The following is a 23,148-nucleotide window of genomic DNA, read 5'->3' on the forward strand; positions in this document are numbered from 1 at the left end:
TCTTGCTCAGGCTGGTCTCAAACTCCTGAGCTCAAACAATCCGCCCGCCTCGGCCTCCCAGAGTGCTAGGATTACAGGCGTGAGCCACCGCGCCCGGCCGAGGCCGACTTCTGATGTGTACTGAGTCCTGATTTGATCATCAATGCTAAAAATAACCCTTAAGTTATAACAGGTATTGGCTTCACTTTACAAAGGAACAGGCCTACCTGTTAAGATTTTGTCAAAGATTATCCTCTTCTAAGTAGCCACCGCAGTACCCAAAACCCAGGCTAGCCCACCTGGCTCTTCACCATGGCCCTGCACTGCGTCTTCCCAAGACCATCAGCCTGTGGCTGGCCACCTCAGAGCCAAGTGACTGCCCTGAAAATAACTAGCTACAGACCAATCGGCCCTCACTCTGCACCAGGCACTTCATACACATTATTAGCTCTGGCTCTTTCAGTTTAGCAAGGGAGACTCCTGACCTTATTATCTCACAGCTGAGAAAACTAAGTTTGGAAGGAGGCAAGTCACAAATAACTGACTGGGGAAGGTCTAACACCATGGTAAAGGTGGGCTCTGAAGCCAAAAGCATGTTGCTCAACTCCCAACTTTACTATTTACTTCCACAGTGACCTTAAGTCACTTAAGCTCTTGGAGCCTCCATTTCCTCATCTATGAAATGGGCATAAAAGTACCTACACCACACAGGGTTGTTGGGAAAAGACAGAACACCACTGTGAGTAGTCCATAATTGCTCAATAAATGAGACTCCCATCATTTCTACCACATCTCTTATCTCTGAGGAACCGTTTCATGTACGCAGTGCTCTTACAAGGTAACATGAGACTTTTCTGTTTAGTGTGGCAGAACGACTTTAGGAGACAGTACGATCTACACTTAGTGAATTCTCACATAGGAAGCTATTTCAAAATCAGGCTGCATCATTAAAAACTTGCCATTTCCTAACATCTGGTACCCATGCCTAAATGTACAATTAACTCAATGATAATTCATTTTAGAAACAGTGAACTTCCCTCCCAAAGTTTGCACTGACCTTCCTTCACAGAGGCTGTCCGTCGCCTTGTTCTTTTTCTCCCTTTGTGATCTTCTTCTAGTATCTTATCATCAAACCCAGTCAGTTCGATGGTTTCAGATTGACTTGTGGGTCCAGCTGAGAACCACTCTGGTTCTTCTTCTGTGTAAGAATCATTTCTTCTGCGCTCACCAAAGACACGCTTACTATCCCCAAACTCCCTCTAGAAAAGTTCATAAAGCAAAATTAAAATAATTCTAGTCATTTCTATTTCAATTAAGGTCTTAATGAATTAAATAATGCTCAGTAGTGAAATGCAGATATGCGGTAGATGCAAAGCCCATCACTGTATACCTCCCCCAGCCCAGCTCTCTATACTCCTCCCTGACTGGTTTAAGAGTGTGCTGTGTCTATCCAGTTCTCAAAGTAATGTGGTATGAATGAAGTGAACATCAAGTCCCCAAGCACATGAGGTACCAAAGCAAAGGGTCCAGAAGACAAACCCTGAAACGCTTGTCCTTGTAGTCCCTCTCGCGGTCTCTGTCTCTCAATTCCCGAAGGTCCTTATCGCTAAGCCGGTGATCCTTCTCAAAGGTCCGGGCAGAGATTATTCTCCCGCTGCCAATCCTACGTCCACCCAGCAGACGAAGCCCATCGCTGTCTTTCTCCAATGGACTCCCCGAGCGCCGGGAGCTAACAGCAGCTGTCACATGGCAGCCCCCTCCAAAGCTTCGTCTCTGTGGGCTGAGAACAACATCTAAGTCGTCTTCTTTCACCCGCTCTCGTGGATCTGGAGAGATGCGGGAAAGAGAAAATTAAGCAAATCAACAGGGGCATTGTTTTTCTTCTTTAGGTGGTATGTCCATGACTGATGGGGGGAGGACCGGAAGAGAGTCACCACTAAAATTGGGATTATCAACATATTCAGAGTAACATATGCATTACATATTTATAAATAAGACTGAGACTTTTGCCTTTTCTCTTTGGAGCAATAAATGTACTTCACAATAAATGATTTTCCATGATTAATTATGCAATGCCTTCATTTTTACTAAGTCCTTATCTATTAATTATTAGCAAATGTTTTGTCAACTAATAAACTACAACAGGTGTCAGTATTTGAAAAAATAACTGCTTAAAAAATTAAAGTGTCTCCTCAACAAATGACAAACAGTTGGATATCCATACACAAAAAACATGAACTTGAATCTATACCTGGTACTATATGCAAAAATTAAAAAAAAATGGATAATGTATCTGTTTGGAGAATGCAAAGTCAAGCCACAAACTGGGAGAAAATATTTCAAAGCATATTTCTGATAAAGGACTTGTATCCAGAACATATAAGAACTCTTAAAAACTTAATAAAAAACAGCCCAATTAAAAAAATGGACAAATGGTTTGAATAGACACTTCAAAGAAGTTATATGGATGGCAAATAAGCATATGAAAAGATAATCAACATCCTTAGTCATTAGGGATATGCAAATTAGACCGTATGATACCACTACACACCTATTAGCATGGCTAAAATTAAAAAGACTGACCATTCCAAGTGCTGACGAGGATGTGAAGCAAGCAGAACTCTCATACACTGCTGGTGGAAATGTAAAATAAAATGGTACAACCACTTTGGAAGACAGTTTGGCGGTTTCTCAAAACATTAAAAAAACATCTGGTATACGACCCAGCCATTCTACTCCTAGGTTTTTACCCAAGAGATGAAAGCATATGTCCATACAGAGAGTTGTACATGAATGTTCATAGCAGCTTTAGTTATGACAGTCAAAAACTAGAAACAACCCAAATGTCTACCAACAGATAAATGGATAAACTGTAGTGAATCCATACAATGGAATACTACTAGGAAATAAAAAGGAGGAATAAGCTCTACGCTCAACGATATGGATGAATCTTAAAATTATTCTGAGTGAAAGAAGCTACACGAAGAGTACATAGAATAATTACATTTATATAAAATTCTAAGAAATGTAAATTAATTTCTAGTGACGGAAAGCAGATCAATGTGAGGAGGGGTTAAAGGGAAGCACTCATAGGGATCCTGGGGAACTGTTGTGATGAAAATGCTTATGATGTTGATCGTGGTGGTTCCACAGGTGGATACACATGTCAAGACATCAAATGGTACATTGTATGTGCAAGCTATTGTATGTAAATTATCATATAAAGGTGTAAGAAAAAATAAACATATCACCACATAAAAAAACCTCTTCCTAGAAAAATTAGGAAACTGAAGGTTAGTTCAAATGAGAAAAACCTGCATTAATGCTCTTACCAGAAACAGGTCCTAGAATGTTCTGGTATATACTTTTCCAGAATTTCTCTGTACAGTTAGTTTTTTCCAAAAAGAGCATACAATATGGACAGTTTTGTATAACTTGGTTATGACTCAATATTATGAATATTATTTGCCAATAAATATGTCTGCAACATGTTTTTACAGCTGGACAATGTAATATTCCTTCATATCGATGTTCCAAAGTTTTCTCAATCTACCATTTCGATTTCTGCTATTGAATTTTTAAGTTCCTTTTAAGTTTTCATCATTTTAATAAAGTTTCTGTGTATATCTTTAATGATTCTGTTAGAATAAATTGTTTGAGGGACATTACTGCACTAACTGTACTAATAGACTGTGTGTGGAAGGGTCTTAATAGCTTAAACTAGAGTCACTCATATCGTCTTTGCTCAGTTCCAAATTGTTATGACAGATCTTCCTACCATCTCAAAAGGAGTTCTGGCAACAAGTTCCTTGACTGGCTTTTATATTGCCTAGTCTCCATTTCACCCTTAAATATCTTTTCTAGCTTAAAGGGGTAAAGACATGGAAGATCAAACTTTACTCCAGTTTCAAACCGTATCCAAACCCTGTATTTAGATCACAGTCCATTATGAATTAAGAATTGCCAGAACTGATTCACGCCTGAGGACTCATCTCATGAGAGACAAACCATGATCAGATTTCCAGCTCAGCTTTATGCTACCTATCACATCTAGTTCAGTTATTCGTGCCAATGAAAGACATCAATACTTTTAATGCAAGAGCACACAACCTAATACAGTTTTCTCACCACTGCTAATGTAGGAAAGACTGTGACTATTCTGCTGTAATTAGGAAAGATCCAACTGGTAAATCAGTTTCCTGATAATGACATTTTCACCCAATGCATAAAACTCTCACAGCAGCCAAGAGCATGTCCCCAAAATCACTGCCCGGACTTGTGAGTGGCTGTGTGCTCACCTACTATCCTGCGCACCAGAGAAAGCCGGTCTGTATCCAACTCTTTCTTCAGACTTTCCACTGGTGAGCTCCGTCCTGATGCTGGGTAGAGAGAGGCATGCCACTTCTCAGGGTCCCAGACGCCATCACTACAGTCAAAAGGTACCAACAGTTAGCACTTATACCCAGGAACAATGTAGGTAGTCTAATTTCTTTTTTTTTTTTATTTCAGCATATTATGGGGGTACAGATGTTTAGGTTACGTATGTTGCCCTTGCCCCCCAACTCCCAAGTCCAAGTTTCAAGTATGTCCATTCTTCGGGTGGTATGCATTGCACTCTTTGTGTATGCATATACCCGTCCCCTCCTCCCTCCTCCCCCCTCCCCCCTGCCCAACATCCAATAGATGTTATTCTTATATGTGCACTTATGTGTTGATCAGTTAATACCAATTTGATGGTGAGTACATGTGGTGCTTGTCTTTCCATTCTTGGGATACCTCACTTAGTAGAATGCGTTCCAGCTCTATCCAGGAGTATACAAGAGGTGCTAAAAAATATGGAACGCTTCACGAATTTGCGTGTCATCCTTGCACAGGATCCATGCCAATCTTCTCTGTATCATTTCAATTTTAGCATATGTGCTGCCGAAGCGAGCACAGTAGTCTAATTTCTAAACCTCTTCAGGTAATAAGTTATAGAAACCTTTTTCCAATATAAAACTTCTTGGTTGCCTTTAGAATGGTTACCTCTTCCAAGATGAAAACAAAAACAACTGTCAATTCAGTAATACTTTATTGTTGCTCACATAATACCAATAGTTACTGGACAAACAATGATTTGTGCACAACTGAAACATTTAGACCATAAACCTTGGGGTGCATATGGATTACAATAACTACACCTGTCCTATGCAAGGAAGATGCTCTATAAATAATGACTGAGTTTACCGAAGTTTAATATAAGGGAGAAAAAAATCCCTTAACCCTCTCACCAGAAGTAGCTCCTGGAATGTTTGGTGTGTATTTCTCTAGAACTTCTACACACAGTCTCAATTTTTCCACAAGCAGAACAGACAGCTCTTAAGAGCTTAAAATGTGTAGTTTAGGTTTTGTTATTCCCTAATAATGGGGTGGCAGGTGGTACAGTGTGCAGAGCAAAAGCTCTGGAGCCCAAACGTGGGCTCAAATTCTAGCTCTGCCACCCACCACCAGGGGCATTCTGGATAATTTATTGAGCTGCGTCTTCTGCAGCAAGGACTTCCTCAACCTCATCAGAACAGGCTGCGCTATACACTAGCACAAGTGAAGTGTAAAGTGTAGTATCCCACACTTGTCCTTTGCAGACTGCAATGTTTGTAATGTCAAACTCTTATGTATTTGATTTGATTGTATCCTTCCACAGACCAGTGTTCCATGAAGGCAGGGAGTATTTGAGAGCACTCAGCATAGTATTTATTTACCACATAGCAGGAACCAATGGAACATTTCTTGGATAAGTGAGTCAATCTCTCAGTTTCAACTCCTCACAATAAAGGAGACATTACCTACCTTCTAGGGTGGTTGTGAGGATTACTTGGAGTTTAAGAGCCCAACAAATTTTAATTCTCTGAGAGAAGAGAAACCAAAGAATGAGAAGCTTTCTCTTCTATCTCTTATTTTTTATTACTATGCACAACGTCTCCACTACATAATAAAAGCTCTATGTCTGCCCATGATAACTTTATTTTATGCCAAGGAGAAACGGTGTTTTTACAATAAAATGTAACTTGAGGCATAAAAAGGTTTTATAACTTTAACAAAAAACCACCTTGTCTGACACTCGTGAAAAATCCTAACCAACTGGAATAGCCATTATTCAAGTACCACCTTCATCAGGGGAAGGTGGTGAGGCATCCAGGTTTAACAGCCCTTCTCAACAGTCCATATACAAATTTTAAAAAGTCTATCCTGTTCAACCATGGAAATAAACATAGTATGATGCTTTATGTTAAAAAATAAAATAAGGCCGGGTGCAGTGGCTCACACCTGTAATCCTAGCACTTAGGGAGGCTGAGGCAGGAGGATCGTTTGAGCTCAGGGGTTTGAGATCAGCCTGAGCAAGAGTGAGACCCCATCTCAACTAAAAATACAAAGAAATTAGCTGGACAACTAAAAATATACAGAAAAAACTAGCCGGGCATGGTGGCGCATGCCTGTAGCGCCAGCTACTCAGGAGGCTGAGGCAGGAGGATCACTCGAGCCCAGGAGTTTGAGGTTGCTGTGAGCTGGGCTGATGCCACAGCACTCTAGCCTAGGCAACAGAGCCAGACTCTGTCTCAAAAACAAACAAACAAACAAATAAATAAAATAAAAAAACGTGGGCTAGGCTGGGTGCAGTGGCTTATACCTGGAATCTCAGCACTTTAGGAGGCTGAGGCGGGAGGATCACTTGAGGCCAGGAGTTCAAGACCAGCCTGAGCAACATAGCAAGACCCCCATCTACCAAAAATAGAAAAATTAGCCAGGAGTGGTGGCACACACCTACAGTCCCAGCTACTTGGGAGGCTGAGGCAGGAGGATCACTTGAGCCCAGGAGTTTGAGGCTGTGTGAGCTGTAATCATGCCACTGCACTCCAGCCTGGGCAACAGAGCAAGACCCTATCTTAAAAAAAAAAAAAAAAAAAAGAGGGATAACATGAGCCATCTACTGTATTTAAGAAATGACTAAGAAGAACATAAATAATACAATATAGGATTACTGGACATTTTCAGACCATTGTTAGCTATAGCCTTCTTAAACCAAAGCCATCTCCCTTTTATGAAGGAACCTAGGATGCAGTAAGGGTAATCTGAATGGCTGAATGGTTCTTCTGTCTAAGGGCTCAGGCCGTCCTGATCAGCACGCTTGGGGCAGGCCCTTGAGGAAGTACCCTCAAAGCACAGTTCAAAAACCACTGGTAGAGGCAAAAGACACTGGTGAAGACTCCTGGGTTCAAGTCTTTATTCTGCTTTCTGACTATGTGACTGACCAAGTTGTTTCTAGTTTTAGTTTCATTACCAGTTAGTTGAAGCTCATGTTATTACATCTTGAAATCCTTCTTCCACTTATAATTCTACCAGAAAACTTCAAAACAAAATTCTTAATTTACCAAGTTTAACATAACAAAAAGTTAACAACTAGAAGAAGTTAATGACTAGAATGACACCCAATGACTGCCATACCTGTCATATTTTTCAGAAAGGCATGAAGGCCTCTGTTTGGAATGGGGGCGTTCTTTTATATCCAAGAGCTCCTCCTGAAAAGAGAAATCAAATGGTATTTTGAATCACATTCCTCAGGCCACACATTTTCAACCTATTTCTGTTCTGAATAATTCCGAGTGTCTAGCTTAAACATTTCACATAATCCTTGTACCTTATACCTTGACTTATTCCATAAAGGACAAGAGTTAGGTCAAGATTCTTATAAGAAGCTCAAGCAGACTTATCAAATAATTTAATAAAAGTGATCACTTTCTTGCTAAAATACATTCTCTCATAATTGCTGTCCAATAATATGGTTATATTCTATAACACTGAATGCTCATGAAGGCATGGAAGCTTTAGCCTTAGATAAAATCTCCACCTACTCTTACCACTTTTAAATGCATTAAATTAACAATTTACAAGGGTATAGTTTTTCTTTAACGTAAAGTTGCAAGAATAAAAAAACACGAAAAACACCCATATGCTATTTACCTGGATTCACCTGTTAACATTTCCCCTATTTATCATTTGCTCTTTTTGCAGAATATTATTTTTTGAGACTGCTCCGTCACCCTGGCTAATGTGTGGTGGCAGCGTCATCATAGCTCACCAGAACCACAAACTCCTCAGCTCAAGTGATCCTCCTGCTTCAGCCTCCCGAGTAGCTGGGCCTACAGGTAGGTGCATGCCACCATGCCTGGCTAATTTTTCAACTTTTTGTAGAGATAGGGTCTCGCTCTTGCTCAGGCTAGTCTCGAACTCCTGACCTCAAGTGATCCTCCCACCTCTGCCTGCTAGAGTGCTAGGATTATAGCCATGAGCCACCATGCCCGGCCTTTTTACAGAGTATTTTTTTATTGATACAAATATTTGTACATATTTATGGGGTACATGTCATGTTGTTACATGCATAGACTGTGTAATGATCAAGTCTATGTATTTGGAGTGTCTGTTACCTCAAGTATTTTCATTTCTATGTGTTGGGAACATTTCAAATCCTCTCTTCTAGCTATTTTGAAATATACATTACATTATTGTTAACTATAGTCACCCTATTCTATTAAGCATTAAAACTTATTCCTTCTATTTAACTGTATGTTTGTACCCATTAACAAACCTCTCTTACCCGCCCCCCTCCCAACACCCTTCCCAGCCTCTGGTATGTATCTTTCTAATCTTTATCTCCATGAGATCAACTCTTTTAGCTTCCCCATATGAGTTTTTTTGAGTCATTTGAAAGTCAATTGCATTAAGTCATGATCCTTTATCCCTAAATACTTCAGTGCCTGTTTCCTAATAATGAGGATATTCTTTTACAGCCTCTTGTCTGGTTCCATGAGAATATGGCCCTACAGAAAGTGATTTGAGTGACAATTTTTCCATTCTCCCAAGGACAGTACTTGGCCAGTATCATAACAGATGCATAAGAGAAGCTAATCCATTACATACAGTAGGAGGGTTGTTGGTTTTTTATAACTACAGTTATCAATACTTTAATCTACCCTCCCAATTCAAATTTTGTCAACTGATCCAATAATGTCCTTTATATTTACTGTCTTCCCCTCCTCCAACACAGGATCCAATCCAGAATCAGATACTTGGTTGTCATGTCTCTTCTGTCTCCTTTAATCTTGAACATTTCTACCACTTTTGTCTATGACAATATTGACATTTCTAAAGAATATAGCCTCTTTAAAAGAACATTATTCATTTTGAGTTTAATGTTTTCTCATGATTAGATTGAGACTAAGCATCCCTGGAGCAGAATACTAACCTAAGAGATGTCGTATTCCTCTTAGAGCATCACCTCTGGATGCCCATTATGTCCATCTGCCCATTACTAGTGATGTTCATTTTGATAATTTGGTCAAGGTGTTCTCCAGTTTCTCTACCATTTAGTTACTACTTTCCCACTTGTATTTAGTATGAAATCTGTGGGGAAACACTTTAACTCATCCAAATATCCTGGTCTTCAAAGTTTCCACCTAAATTTATCACCTACTGATAATTCTTCCCCAAACCACTCTTCATTCTCCAACTTCAGCCCTCTGTGTATATTTACCAGCCAGCACTTGGCATTATACTGTAAACACAAGTCCTCTCTTTTTCCTATTTACCTATTTATTATTGATACAGACTTGCAGATGCCTAGATTTTCCAGTGGTCTATAATTCATTAACATCCTTCATTATTTTGGGGTTCAAATTGTCCCAGACTTTGCCAGTGGAAGCCTCTTCATGCTGGCTTACGTGGCCTTCCAACATGCCCCAATCATCTCTTTTTTAAAAGAGATGCCTTACTTTCTGGCTTATCTTGTACTCATCCTGTCCCAGCCCTGGAATCATCTACTTCTGAGAAATCTTAGTCCCTTTATGTGGGGAATGGCATAAAAAAACGAAGGTCTGGGAATTGAGTGTCCTCATTTGCTTCAAGGTCCTTTCTGCAGAACTAGAAAATATGCATTTATAATATGCATATATACACATATACTAATATGCAAACATCTGCTCATATACATGCATACACACAAAAAAACGATTACTTTCTTTTGGTATACGTTGAAACAATTTCACAACAAAGTGAAAAGAGCAATTTCCAAACATTCAGTACCAGTAAAATGCTGCAACTGCCTTGCAAAAAAGCATACAGTGCTGTACCGTGACCTCTGCAACACTACCATGGGCCTCATGATAGGAGAATGTGCACTGCTTTTCAGATCACTGCTTCCACATGTTGGGGTAAGGATAGAGGAATAGATTTACTCTCTCAGCCTATAGGAATCACTGCACATAAGCATACCATGAATTTTCTCAGTGTCTTTAGAAAACTGAAGCATCTAAATGTTTTCTTCAGGACAGCAAAATGCCCTAGAACCAGATGATGTTACAGTTTTAAAACCAGAATATCAATCAGGCATCTGCATTTTTTTAGAATTTATTAATTGGGCAGAAATACCTAGAAAAATTTAGAATACTGAGATAAACAGAATTCCTAATATAAGAAAATATCTTAGAGGCTATTCAAAATTCTGGAAAGACTGTCAAAGCACTGACACCACCTGCAAATCACCAACAAAGACAGGAATCTAGTGAAATCTGCAGGGCAAACACGGTGTCAGACCTGTGGGGGTGACACAAATTTGGAGCTTGAGGGGTGTGCCAGGGTGAATGAACCAACAGTAGTTATGAAGATATCAGATTGCAGTAAAGAAATCCTTAGGACAGGAGGGCTTAAAGATTCTCCAGTATAAACAGGAAGGACCTTGCAATATAGGAAATACTTTAACACCACAGGAAAAAATACTGCAAAGCAATTTTTTTGCTATTTGAAGTAACTCAAATATTATTACATATTCCTTTACCACCCCCCCATCCAAATATTAATATTAAACTAAGGGCAATACCCATCACACCTAAATGTGTAAATTCTCAACGTTTAAGTTTCTAAACAGTGGGTTTTTCGACTCCAAAAGATAATAGGGAGCCCAAGTTACTACCACAGCTGTTTGCTGAAAGTCTGATGATTTTTATCCATTTATTTAGGAATCAACCGGGCAAGATTTATACTTTAACACAGCCACAAAATATCTAGGAAAATCAAATTTTGGTCCTATTAGTGGGGAGTCAAAAAAATATTATGACAAAAGTAACAGCCAGGCCGGGCGTGGTGGCTCATGCCTGTAATCCTAGCTCTCTGGGAGGTCGAGGCGGGCGGATTGTTTGAGCTCAGGAGTTCAAGACCAGCCTGAGCAAGAGCGGAACCCCATCTCTACTAAAAATAGAAAGAAATTAATTGGACAAGTAAAAATATATATAGAAAAAATTAGCCGGGCATGGTGGCGCATGCCTGTAGTCCCAGCTACTCGGGAGGCTGAGGCAGGAGGATCACTTGAGCCCAGGAGTTTGAGGTTGCTGTGAGCTAGGCTGACGCCACGGCACTCTAGCCGGGGCAACACAGTGAGACTCTGTCTCAAAAAAAAAAAGTAACAGCCAGCCTTAATAAAAAGGGAAATGAGGAGCCTAAGGAGAGATGACAACTAAACATAATATGGTATCCTAGATGGGATCGTAGAACAGAAAAAGGACCTTAGTTTAAAGCTAAGAAAATGTGAATACGGACTCTAGCTCATGACAACATATCAACACTGGTTCACTAAGTGCAACAAATGTACCATACTAACGATGTTAATAATAGGAATAGAGGAACCCTCTATTATTTTCCCAGTTTTTCTATAAATCTAAAGCTATTCTAAGAAATAAAGTTTAACCCTACTTCATAGCATATACAAAAATTAACTCAAAATTTATCAAATATCTAAATATAAGAGCTTAAACTAAAACTAGAAAACATAGTTGATATAAACCTTCATGACCTTGGATTAAGCAATGACACCTGTAAGTACAAGCAGTCAATGGAAGAAAAAGATAAATTGGATTTCAAATTTAAAAACTTTTGTGCTTCAAAGGCCACTATCAAGAAAATGAAGACAACCCATAGAATGGGAAAAAAAATATTTACAAATCATCTATCTGATAAGTGTCTAGTATCCAAAATATGTAGAGAATGCTTACAACTCAACAACAAAAAGACAACCCACTTTAAAAACAGGCAAAGCTGAGCGCAGTGGCTCATGCCTGTAAACCTAGCATTCTGGGAGGCCAAGGTGGGGGGATTGCTTGACATCAGGAGTTCAACCAGCCTGAGCAGGAGCAAGACTTCATCTCTACAGAAAATAGAAAAATTGGCTGGGCATGTTGGTGCACGCCTATAGTCCCACCTACTCGGGAGGCTGAGGCACAGGAACGCTTGAGCCCAGAAGTTTGAGGTTGCAGTAAGCTCTGATGATGCCACTGTACTCTAGCCAGGGCGATAGAGTGAGACTGTCTCAAAAAACAAAACAAAAACAGGCAAATGGGGCCGGGTGTGGTGGAGCATATAGTCTCAGCTACTTGGGAGCTGAGGCGAGAGGATAACTTAAGCCCAGGAGTTCAAGGCTGCTATGATTGCACCACTACACTCCAATCTGAGCAACAGAGTGAGACAGAGTCTCTAAAAAAGTAAAAATAAAAAATAAAAATAGGCCGGGGCATGGTGGTTCATGACTGTAATTCCAGCATTTTGGAAGGCTGAGGTGGGAGGATCACTTAAGGCCAGGAGTTCAAGACCAGCCTGGGCAACGTTGTGAGATCCTGTCTCTACAAAAAATTTAAAAAATCAGCTGGGCATGGTAGTGCATGCCTGTAGTCCTGGCTACTTGGGAGGCTGAGGCAGGAGGACTACTTGAGCCTAGGAGTTGAAGGCTGCAGTGAGCTATGATCATACCATTGCACTGCAACCTCAGAAGCAGAGCAGGTCTCAATAAATGAACACAGGAAAATGATTTCAACAGACATTTCTCCAGAGATACACAATGGCCAACAAGCACATGAAAGCTGTTCGACATCATTATTAGGGAAATGCAAATCAAAACCTCAGTGAGATGCTAATTCACACCCACTAGGCTGGCTATAATTGGAAAAAAAAGGAAATTCACAATTGTTGGCAAGGATGTAGAGAAATTGGAACCCTCATACATTGTTGATGGGAATGTAAACTAGTGCAGTTGCTGTGGAAAGCAGTGGCAGTTTCTCAAAAAGTTAAACAGTTACCGTATGACCCAGCAATTCTACTCCTTGTTATATACCAAAAAGAACTGAACACAGAAACTTGTACACAAATTGTCCTAGGAGTATTCACAGCAACCAAAAATAGAAACTACCCATGTGTCCATCAGCATAAATAAAATGTTGGTATATCCATACAATGGAGTATTATTTGGTAATAAAAAGAACTGAAATACTGATATACTGAACAGAATACAATGGAATTATTATTTAGCAATAAAAAGAAATGAAGTACTTTCATTCTAAGCTACTGTAAGGTATGGATGAACCTTGAGAACATTATGCTACGTGAAAGAAGCCAGACTCAAAAGGCTACACACTGCATGATTCTCTTTATACATAATGTTCAGAGTAGATAAATCCATAGAGACAGAAAGTAGATTAATGGTTGCGAGGGGCTAGGGCTAGGGGGATGATGATGACTATCAATGGGCACAAAGTTTCTGTTTGGGGTGATAAAATTATTCTGGAATTAGTGCTGATGGTCGTACAACTTTGTGAATTTACTAAAAACCACTGAATGGTACACTTATGTATGTGAATTATATCTAAATTTTAAAAGTTTATTTAAAAAGGTAAATGAAGAGGTTCAGTTACCAGAGGTTAATGTTTTATTCAATTTAATTTTTCTTCTTATAGACTTATTGCTCTAACCACAGACTGAAAGGCCTACTACCCTCAGATATGAAAGAGTTGTTCAGGTTGGTAAAGACATTCTAACTTTCGCTCCCATGTTATTCCAGTTTTTTTTGTTGTTGACTTTACATGCTTGGTATATATCGGTATGAATAAATGCTCAAGTGGCCAACTGTACAAATTTGTCAGGTGTATGAGAACAAGAGGCAGAGTAACAAGCAAGTTGCACAATGGCTTAAGCAACATCAGCAGCACCATTTGTGCTGGGGTGCACCTCTCACCAAGTGCAATGGCTGAAGCATAGCTTACCTGTTTGTAGAAGATGAAGAGCCATTTTCTTCACTAATAGGCTGAGAAATGGGTAAACACACACACAACACACAACTCTTGGGTTGTAAAAGCTGCTGGGAATAAACGTCTAGGTAAAACTATTTACTGCTCTTGAGAGCAGGGCTTTTAAAACCAGTTTCATGGACTCAAGGAATATAAGGACCCTCTACTCTTAAAACCATACATAGAAGTATATACTTGTACAATTTCTGTGGTTAGTGTTAATACCTTTGAAAGATCATCAATGTATCCCAAGGAGGTTAAGAATTAATGCTTTAAATTGAGCATGTTTCTCAAAATGTGGCCCAAGGTCCACCTGAGATGTTTAGGGTAAGATAAGAGAAAGCCTCCTCGAGCAGTTTAGAAAGCTAAATATGCTACCTCCCAGCAATGTCCTAAGATGCATCAAATGGTATCCCAGCACAAGAAGACCCCCCAACTTAAGTAGGGAGGAGAGAAAGCATAAGCTGAGTTAATACACAGTGTGCTCTTTTCATAACTGTTCACAGAACTTTTCCTGTGTGCCAGGCTCTATGCCTAGCATAGGCAGATGACCTTATCCCTGGCCCCACAGCTCTTCTCCGTCTCTCAAGAGAAGTGCTGAACTTACCATCTCATCAAGAGCTCTTAACATCAATTATTCCTGGAAAGGAACCCTTTTGGGATATCTTCTTTTCTTGACACAGGGTCTCACTCTGTCATCCAGGCTGGAGTGCAGTGGCTCAATCATAGCTCACTGCAGCCTTAAAGCTCCTGGGCTCAAGCAATTTTCCTGCCCTCAGTCTCCTGAGTAGCTAGACTATAGGCACGTGCCGCCATAGCTGGCTAATTTTTTAAATTTTATTTTTTTGAGATAGGGTCTTGCTCTGTTGCCCGAGCTATCAGTGGCATCATCATAGCTCACGGCAACCTCAAACTCCTTGGCTCAAGCAATCCTCCTGCCTCAGCCTCCCAAAGTGCTGGGATTACAGGCATGAGCTACCATACCCAGCCCCCTTGGTGATATTTTCAAAGAAAACTTTTAATTTTGGCTAAAGGCAGAATATTTGGAAAATGCCCTAACTGGGGCTGCTCCCTCCTTATGAGTATTTCAGGAGAGAATGGGATATTATCCTTTTGTAGTCTTAAAACCCACAGAAACGTACTGATCATGTACAAATTCACTTAAGTTATCATCTGGACAACCGAAGAGTTAATACCTGAGATTTCACGTTTTACACAAGTTACTAAAACCTGACTAGGCAAGAACAAGCTGCAAATTGCCCAAGAGCCACACACCCAATGAAGTATAAACGCATTTTCTTAGTTGCAGCATCTTTCCTTAAAGAAAAATTGTCAAACCTCCCAAAACACCTTATTTGGGAATTAATAATATGGACACCTACTTTTGGTGATCAGTATTAAAGTAGGAAGCAAATGAATCTCAATATAAGCCCCACACAATGGTTAAAATTTTCAACGAGTGTCTCTCTGCAGGAATCCCTTGCAGAAGCAGCTGTGCATTCTGACGACACTGACATCAAAGAATTTCACACACATAATATACACAGAAGGGGATTAAAGGGGAAATATTCCTTGGCTTTGTGAGCTGAATTCAATTCATAAGAGTAAAAAGCTCATTTTTTTTTTATAATTAAGGTGGATGTTTTTTAAAAAACCAAAATTCCCTTGTTAATGGTTAAAGTGCTCTACAAGTGACCCAGTACCCTACTTGTGTGTGCCTGGCTCTTCATCAAGAAGGCAAATGTCCAAGAGCAGTGATTCGGTCAGGTCCATCTTTGACGTTCTCTCTCAGTCCCCATTCTCCACATGCCCACTAGTACCAAGGCCTGGCTCATCAGGCTCTCAGATGGTTGCTAAACTGACCTGACATTTCATTCTGCAAAATCACATAATTGTTCTGAAAAGATTAGAAAGCTGTAAATATAGATCATGATGGGGTAATAGCATCCATAGTTGTTAGCCAGGGCAATAGCAAACTAACGACACAGGGGCACGTGGGATACATTCCATCATCCCCCATTCGTGAAGTTAAAAGGACACCATTTAGAATAGTTCTCATAGGCAGTTCAATGGAATCATGCAGACTTTATAAAAAGGACTTAGCACCTGGATTCACGCAAGCATCTGACAGGGGCTGCTTTCAATGCAAAGACTTTCTTCTAGTGAAAGAATTTATACGAAACTAAAAAAATGGGAATAAAAAAAACAGAAAAGCTTGGTGTTTTTGGTTCATGTTTTTTCTGTTGATCTGGCCAAAACAATAGAAGTAAACCTTGGTTTTTAAATGTGTTCATATACCAATAAAAGCAATGCAAAACATTAAGCGAGCAGGTAGATAAATAGAGGGAAACTTAAAATATGAAAATCACTTTTAGGTTAGTGGCATCGCATCCTCAATAGGACTTTCCGTTTCGTACTAAAATGGAGATGGTTACCCATTACATTTAGAAAATAAGAATCTTGATCTAAAGTTGCTATCTAAGGGAGGTATATCATTTAGTACCCCCCAACCTTATTACATCATGATTTTTTTTGAGACAGAGCCTCACTCTGTTGCCCCAGCTAGAGCACAGTGGCATAATAGCTCACTTGCAACTTCAAACTCTTGGGCTCAAGCAATCCTACTGTGTCAGCCTCCCACGTAGTTGGAACTACAGGTGCATGCCACCATGCCCAGCTCATTTTTTCTATTTTTAGTAGAGACACGGTCTTGCTCTTGCTCAAGCTGGTCTCCAACTCCTGAGCTCAAGCAATCCTGCCCCCTTGGCCTCCGAGAGTGCTAGGATTACAGGCGAGAGCCACCACACCCAGCCCAAAAGCAGTTTTTAACACTTACTGTGTGCCAGGTGCTTTTCTAAACATTTGAAATGCATTTTCTCATTCATTCTCCATAAAAATCCTATGAGGAATCCTATAAGTACTATTCCACTCCCATCTTATAGAGGAAAAGGATGAGATTCAGAGAAACTAAGTATATGGCTAAAGGCCACACAGGTAAGTGGTACAATGGGAATCCTAAACCAGGCACTGGGGCTCACTCGGCTCCTTATCCTTTCCTCTCCAATGCTTCTCTTGAGGGTCCTTCCAGAACCTCTGCCACTCACTGCTGGGCCTGTCCCTGTCCAGTGAGACTACTGGAACCCTAAGCCAAACTGCCACCTCCTTGAGCAGGTTACGCCTAACCCAGCCTCCTCTCATAGCACCTTTTCCTGAATAGGCCCCTTCCACAAATTTCTATGTTAAAGGATCCAGTTGTGCAATGCATGACTCATTACCTAGCTAAAAGCTGCCACTACGAGCAAGTAGAAGATACTCATGGGGCAAGGGCCCTGAATCCCAGCTTTTCAAGATGACAGAATTGGAACAGGCAGGAAAAAGCAGTAGAAAACAGTGTCTATGGTCTTGCCAGCTAGCCCCATCTAAGAACTTCCAGTTAGCTAGGTTTTCTGGACAGCTGACACGTTAAGATTGAATAATGATTTTTCATACTATAATTCTGCCTTCCCCAATATAAATATGTATCCCTATTTTTATACTAGCTTAAGAAGTTTGTAGCTAAGTATGTCACTGAAATGCCACCTGTTAGAGGTTACTACTCAACTCAGTTTATGAAAGATACATATACAGTTAAAACAAGATTTCTATATGGGAAAAACTAACCATGTGATTCTTGATTTCAACCTAGGATTTAAATCAGTTACTCTTTTCTCAGAGGGCTGGCTTCAAGTCTCATAACTGACTCTCTCAAAGAAAGCTAGGGGGATTACTCAAATCAGTCCACTTCAGTTGCTTGTTTGTTTTCTTGATAGTTTTAAACCAAAGACAAACACGGCTGTAGCGACCACTGTGACCACCTGGCTCACCAGCCACAAATCACGGTAGCCTCCTTTAAAGATCCCCAGAGACACTGATTAAAATGGTGCCAATTCATTTTTTTAATTTTTAATTTTAATTTTTTATTATTTTTTTAAAGCTAGTCAAAGCCAATTTATAACTAGTCAAAGTAATGAAGAGCCCACATGAAGTTAAACTCAGATAATCAAACACCTACTTTTTGGTTGGCAGATTTAACATGCATGCTTGACACTGGTCAGTATAGAGCTGAATGTCCTAAATGTTTAATTGCCTATCCAACTGGCAGATGACAACCATTTAATAAGGAATCAGTGGCAAAATACAAGAGCAAAGGAGGAACAGCACAAAGTATATATACTCTGATCTAAGAAGGTCAGCCTACTCACTTGGAGGAAAAAACATGGATTTGAATAGTCAGGAGGTCTAAAATGTTTCTATTTCATATTTCAAGCAGAAGATAGCATCACTAACACGATAGCAGGTACTATACCTCAAGAACTGGTTAAAAAAAAAAGGCCTCTGATGAAGAAAAAGTTGCATGAGTCCCCCCAAATTTTTCCACTAATGAGCACCACTGCCTCCTGTTTCCTAAGCCAATGGCTCTCAAACTCAAACCTGAGTCAGCATCCCCTGAAAAGCTTGCTAAATGCATAAGGCTAGGCCCTACTCCCAGAGTTTCTCATTCAGTACCACTGGAAGGGAAGGGGTCTGAGATCTGTATTTCTAACAAGTTACCATGTGAGATGATACTAATGCTTTTTCAGGGACCACACTTTGAGAACCACTGTCTAAACCACTTTTAATCCACAACTTTCAGATAATACCCTATTCTATAACCTCCAAAAGTCCGTTAATAGAATCTAGTCACTTTAAAATGCATATTTAAACACTACCAAAACATAGCTATTGGTCTTTGGAAACTGGCCTAGCAAAATAGATTCAAGTTTATAAATTAGGGGCTCAAGGACCTCAGGATAACACGTGTATATAATAAACCCACTTATAACCATCCCAATTAATCATCACTGAGACTTAGGAGTAGGCCTGAAAGTACCTCATGTGACTCTAACTTGGGTTCCTAAGATATTGTGGGAGGCACAATGAACACCATCCGAACCCTGAAGAGTAATAGTGCATCTGAGTTGCCTGACAACACCAGCACCCTTTATCAAGTTCTCCAAGGAACACTAAAGCCTTGATACTCAAATCTGGGAGCTGGTTAAAAGGCAGAATCTTCAGGCCCACCCTGAACTACCACTCAGAAGTCATACTTTACCAAGGCCTATAGATGATCCCATGGGCACGTTAACATTTGAGAAGCTGACCTAAAGGATGCCAACACAGGGAAACTCTGGTATGTTACCCTGAAAAGCACCTGACCAAATATTTGCACTCTTCCACCTTCATGGGGGAAAAAAACCCTTCAAATTCTGAACAGACTATTAACGTTATCTCAGAAAGCAACTGAATGCTAAAGGTCAAAGGTTAAGGGGCCCTCTCATCTGGCCAATGTGTTTTTTTGATCATGTGAGTAAACATGCACAACTACAAAAGTTTCCACAGATTACATCACCTATTAAAAAAAAAAAATCACTGATGAGTCTACAGCCATACCACCCTGAATGCACTCAATCTCATCTAATCTCAGAAGCTAAGCAGGATTGGGTGTGGTTAGTACTTGGATGGGAGACCACTGGGGAATACTAGGTGCTGTAGCTTTAAAAGAAAAAAAAAAAAAAAAAATCGAGACTGAGAGAACAGTTTCCCTCTACTGCTTCTGGACCTCCTAGCCCGTGAACTCTTTATTTATTCACATAGTTTGATCTTAGTATGTAGGGGAGGAAGTAGGATGGCTCAAATATTATTCCAATTGTGGAACTAATAGGACATTTATTATAGGGTCCTGAATGCAGGACCATTTCAAGCTTTCTTCAAAGGGAGAAAGACTTAGTTATCAAATTCCACATAAAATTATTAGAGTGTATATATGAAAGCACTGCTCTGACACTGTCTAAACACTTTCCTAAAATTGCCATTATCTAAATCCTCTTGAATGCAGTGGAAAGTAAACCTATTTCCAACTAAATTTGGTAGAGAAGACTGTTAAATCTAAGTGCCATTGTCATTAACCTACGAAATGCTTTTAACCAGTTCTTTAAGGCACATTTACCTAAGCATGACAGAATTCTGACATGCAATGTCAAAAATGAGGGTCTGGCACAGTGGTTCATACCTGTAATCCCACTGCTTTGGGAGGCTGAGGTAGGAGGATTGCTTAAGCCCAGGAGTTAGAGACCAGCCTGGGCAACCCAGCAAGACCCCATCTCTACAAAAAATAGAAAAATTAGCCTATCGAGGTGGCACATGCCTGCAGTCCTTGCTACTCAGAAGGCTGAGGCAGGAGGCTTGCTTGAGCCCAGGAGTTCAAGGCTGCAGTGAGCTATGATCGTGCCACTGCACTCCAGCTTGGACAAAGAGCAAGACTGTCTCTACAAAATAAAGGACAATATTGAGGTTCTTAATCTTTACTGTGAACAAACATAAGTCCTACCCTAAGAGAGACTAATAAAATCTTCCTAAATACAACTTAAACATAAAGACAGAAATATACATGCCACCTTCTGATCACTGTGTGAAGAGATTCAAAAGCCTTTCTGCCTAGACGCTAGACTACCAGTTACAACTTTAATTCAAAAAGTACTGGGAGATTTCAGTTTCCCTTCATTTGATAAGCTTTTCTCCATTCAGAATTCACCTGTCAACATCTTAGCAAATGAATTTAGGTTGTGAAACACTACTCAAGCACTCTCAGGTCTGAGAGAAAATACATTTGGGAAAAACAAATCTGAATGCAGAACTAAAATGCTATGAACTCACATGCTGTCATATCAAAACAGACTGTGCAAAGACAGTAATTAACCAAGAACCCTTTTACACCTGAAACCCCCACCCCCACCCCGGAGGGGTTCAGTGTAAATGCTGAAAATGAGTATTAATCTTGACAGCATTTGATACTTTATCAAGTAGGTAAGAGTAGTGGCACTAGTACACAAACAAAACCTGGCTTTAAAACATTAACCAGTCAGTATCCTGGGAAGCCAGGGACAATAAGTCATTTTAGAGTCCATGACTGGGTCCATACTAAAGAAATATAACTACGAGCCCAACCCTTCCAACAGACCAGCTGCTTTAACACTGTTGAGCAGGCTTTATATAATCCAGCCCAATGCATGTCAGGGACCCAGCAATGAATTTACAGCTCACCAAGTCCTGTCAACTTCTCTAGAAACTTTTAGTAGCCAGTAAGATATGTACTGAAGATCTTTAATATAAGACTACCCCCCTCATTAGTTATCTAGATGAGCAGTTTAAAAATCACCATAAAATTTTTGACTGAAGCCTTACTTTTCTGAGTCCATATCCAATTTGTGATAGAAAGTAAACAAACAAAAAATTCAGTTACCCTGGCCAAGCACACTAAAGAGCATTCCTAGGCAGTTTGCCTCTCACGGAAATGTCAATACAGAAGACACCAATTTTGTGAGGCATTCTAGAGACAGAATCCTCACCCTACAGTATCTAAGTCAATAACGTAACAATCACACAGCTGTAACAGAACTTACATGCCAACGTGTACTGATCAACAAATTTATATATGAGATCTGAGCTGATATCCTCTTCACCTAGAAAAGCTTCTTAAAGCAAATTCCAGTTTAAACTCTTAATATTTATACTTTCAGAAAAATATTCACAGCAATGCTTTACTAAATTTAGTTAATATTTAATCTAAATAGAATGAAACTACCACTTTAGAGTAATACCAGTAAAATACCTATACAATGTTACTAACTTCCCTACCTACAAAGAAACACTATTTCATTAGTAACAAAGCCTACTTTTGTATAGCGATGGGGGGATTTGGAGGCCGGCAGCTTCTTCAGGTCAAGGAAAGCATCTCCATTTTCTGTTTCACCCACACTTCTCCTATCCATGGCTCCTTGATCTACAATTCTTTGCACCTGGAAGATAAATCAGCACAAAATTCTGAGAAGTTAGTTTTCAGCCGTCTTGGCTGTTTAAGAAACTGAAACTTTTCTCTTAAAATAGCTAGTTTTAAAAAACAAGCCCCCACTCCAAAATTATGCTATAAATCAGAACCGACTTGTAAATAGAACCACTGGTACTTAGTTATCTCTCCTAGTATTCTAAGCATCAACAGGGTAAAAGCAGAAGTGGAAGGCATCAAACTGAAGGTATAACCTTTAAGCAGCTTTTAATACAAAAAGAAACCAAGATTAGTCGCTGCCACCCGTGAGGACCATTCGTGGGGAAGTTTCCTGGAGTGGGGGCAGGTAGGAGACTGGTTGGTTTTGGGGATCTGCGAAGTCGGGCTGTTGTAAAGTGCCTGTCACTTGCCAATGGACGGCGCCAGCTGCCCCTTATTACTCGGGGGTCAAGGACTGGGGAACGGGCCCCAGCGCCCCTCGCCCAGCCGGCCGCACCTGTGGCCATGTCAGGGGAACCCGAAGCAAGGAAAGGGCGAGCACCGGCTTCAGCTCTGAAACTCGGCTTCTCCGGGCCGCGACCTCAACCCCCCAGCCCCTCGCGCAGGCCCTAGCCGAGCGGCCTCCTTCGGGGGAAGGGCGGGGACGGTACTCACTAAGGGAAGGCCGGCCGGGGGGAGCAGGGAGGCCAAATCCCCCGGCCCGGGCGCTTTGAGCTGGAGCTGGCGCAGGCCCGCCGCCGTCCGCCCCGGCGGCTCGGGCCCCGCCAGCCCCCCGCTGCCCGCTCTGCGGGCCTCGCGCCCCTGCTCACCCCCCGCGCGCGCCCCGGCGCCCGCGCTCACGCACGCGACCCCAGGAGCAGTGCGCCCGCGCCCCTTCTATCCCCGCGGGCACCGGCGCGCAGCGCCCCGAATCCCGCTGCCGCCGCCGGCCCTTACTCGGTGCCTCTGCCGCTCCGCGGCCCCTCTTCACCTCCGCCTCCCTCCCCGCCGCCCGCGCGGGTCCAAGCGCTGCTCCCCGCGGCCTTCGTTCTCGCCCCCCCACCGGCCCGGGCTGTCTCTCTTCAGCCGCCGTAACCGCGGCCCGGCCCTCCGCCCCTCCTCTTCGGCCCCCTCCCCCTTAATAACTCCCTCCACGCACCCGGGCCCCGGCACCGCCTTCGCCGCCGCGCGCCC

General features: G+C 41.1%; 1 protein-coding gene across 1 annotated transcript in view; it reads right to left on the reverse strand.

Moving 5' to 3' along the window:
• The window catches only part of EIF4ENIF1 (eukaryotic translation initiation factor 4E nuclear import factor 1), a 45,266-nt gene extending 23,213 nt beyond the window's left edge, over window positions 1–22,053 (reverse strand). Inside the window, 5 exon segments of the mRNA XM_012657982.1 lie at window positions 1,037–1,238; window positions 1,519–1,805; window positions 4,278–4,405; window positions 7,459–7,532; window positions 21,866–22,053. Of these exon segments, the coding sequence (XP_012513436.1) occupies window positions 1,037–1,238; window positions 1,519–1,805; window positions 4,278–4,405; window positions 7,459–7,532; window positions 21,866–21,961 (787 nt within the window). The 5' untranslated portion in view covers window positions 21,962–22,053.
• Between the last annotated feature and the right edge of the window lie 1,095 nt (window positions 22,054–23,148).

Source organism: Propithecus coquereli, unplaced genomic scaffold (assembly GCF_000956105.1).
Source record: "Propithecus coquereli isolate 6110/MARCELLA unplaced genomic scaffold, Pcoq_1.0 Scaffold567, whole genome shotgun sequence".
NCBI classification, from domain to species: Eukaryota; Metazoa; Chordata; class Mammalia; order Primates; family Indriidae; genus Propithecus; species Propithecus coquereli.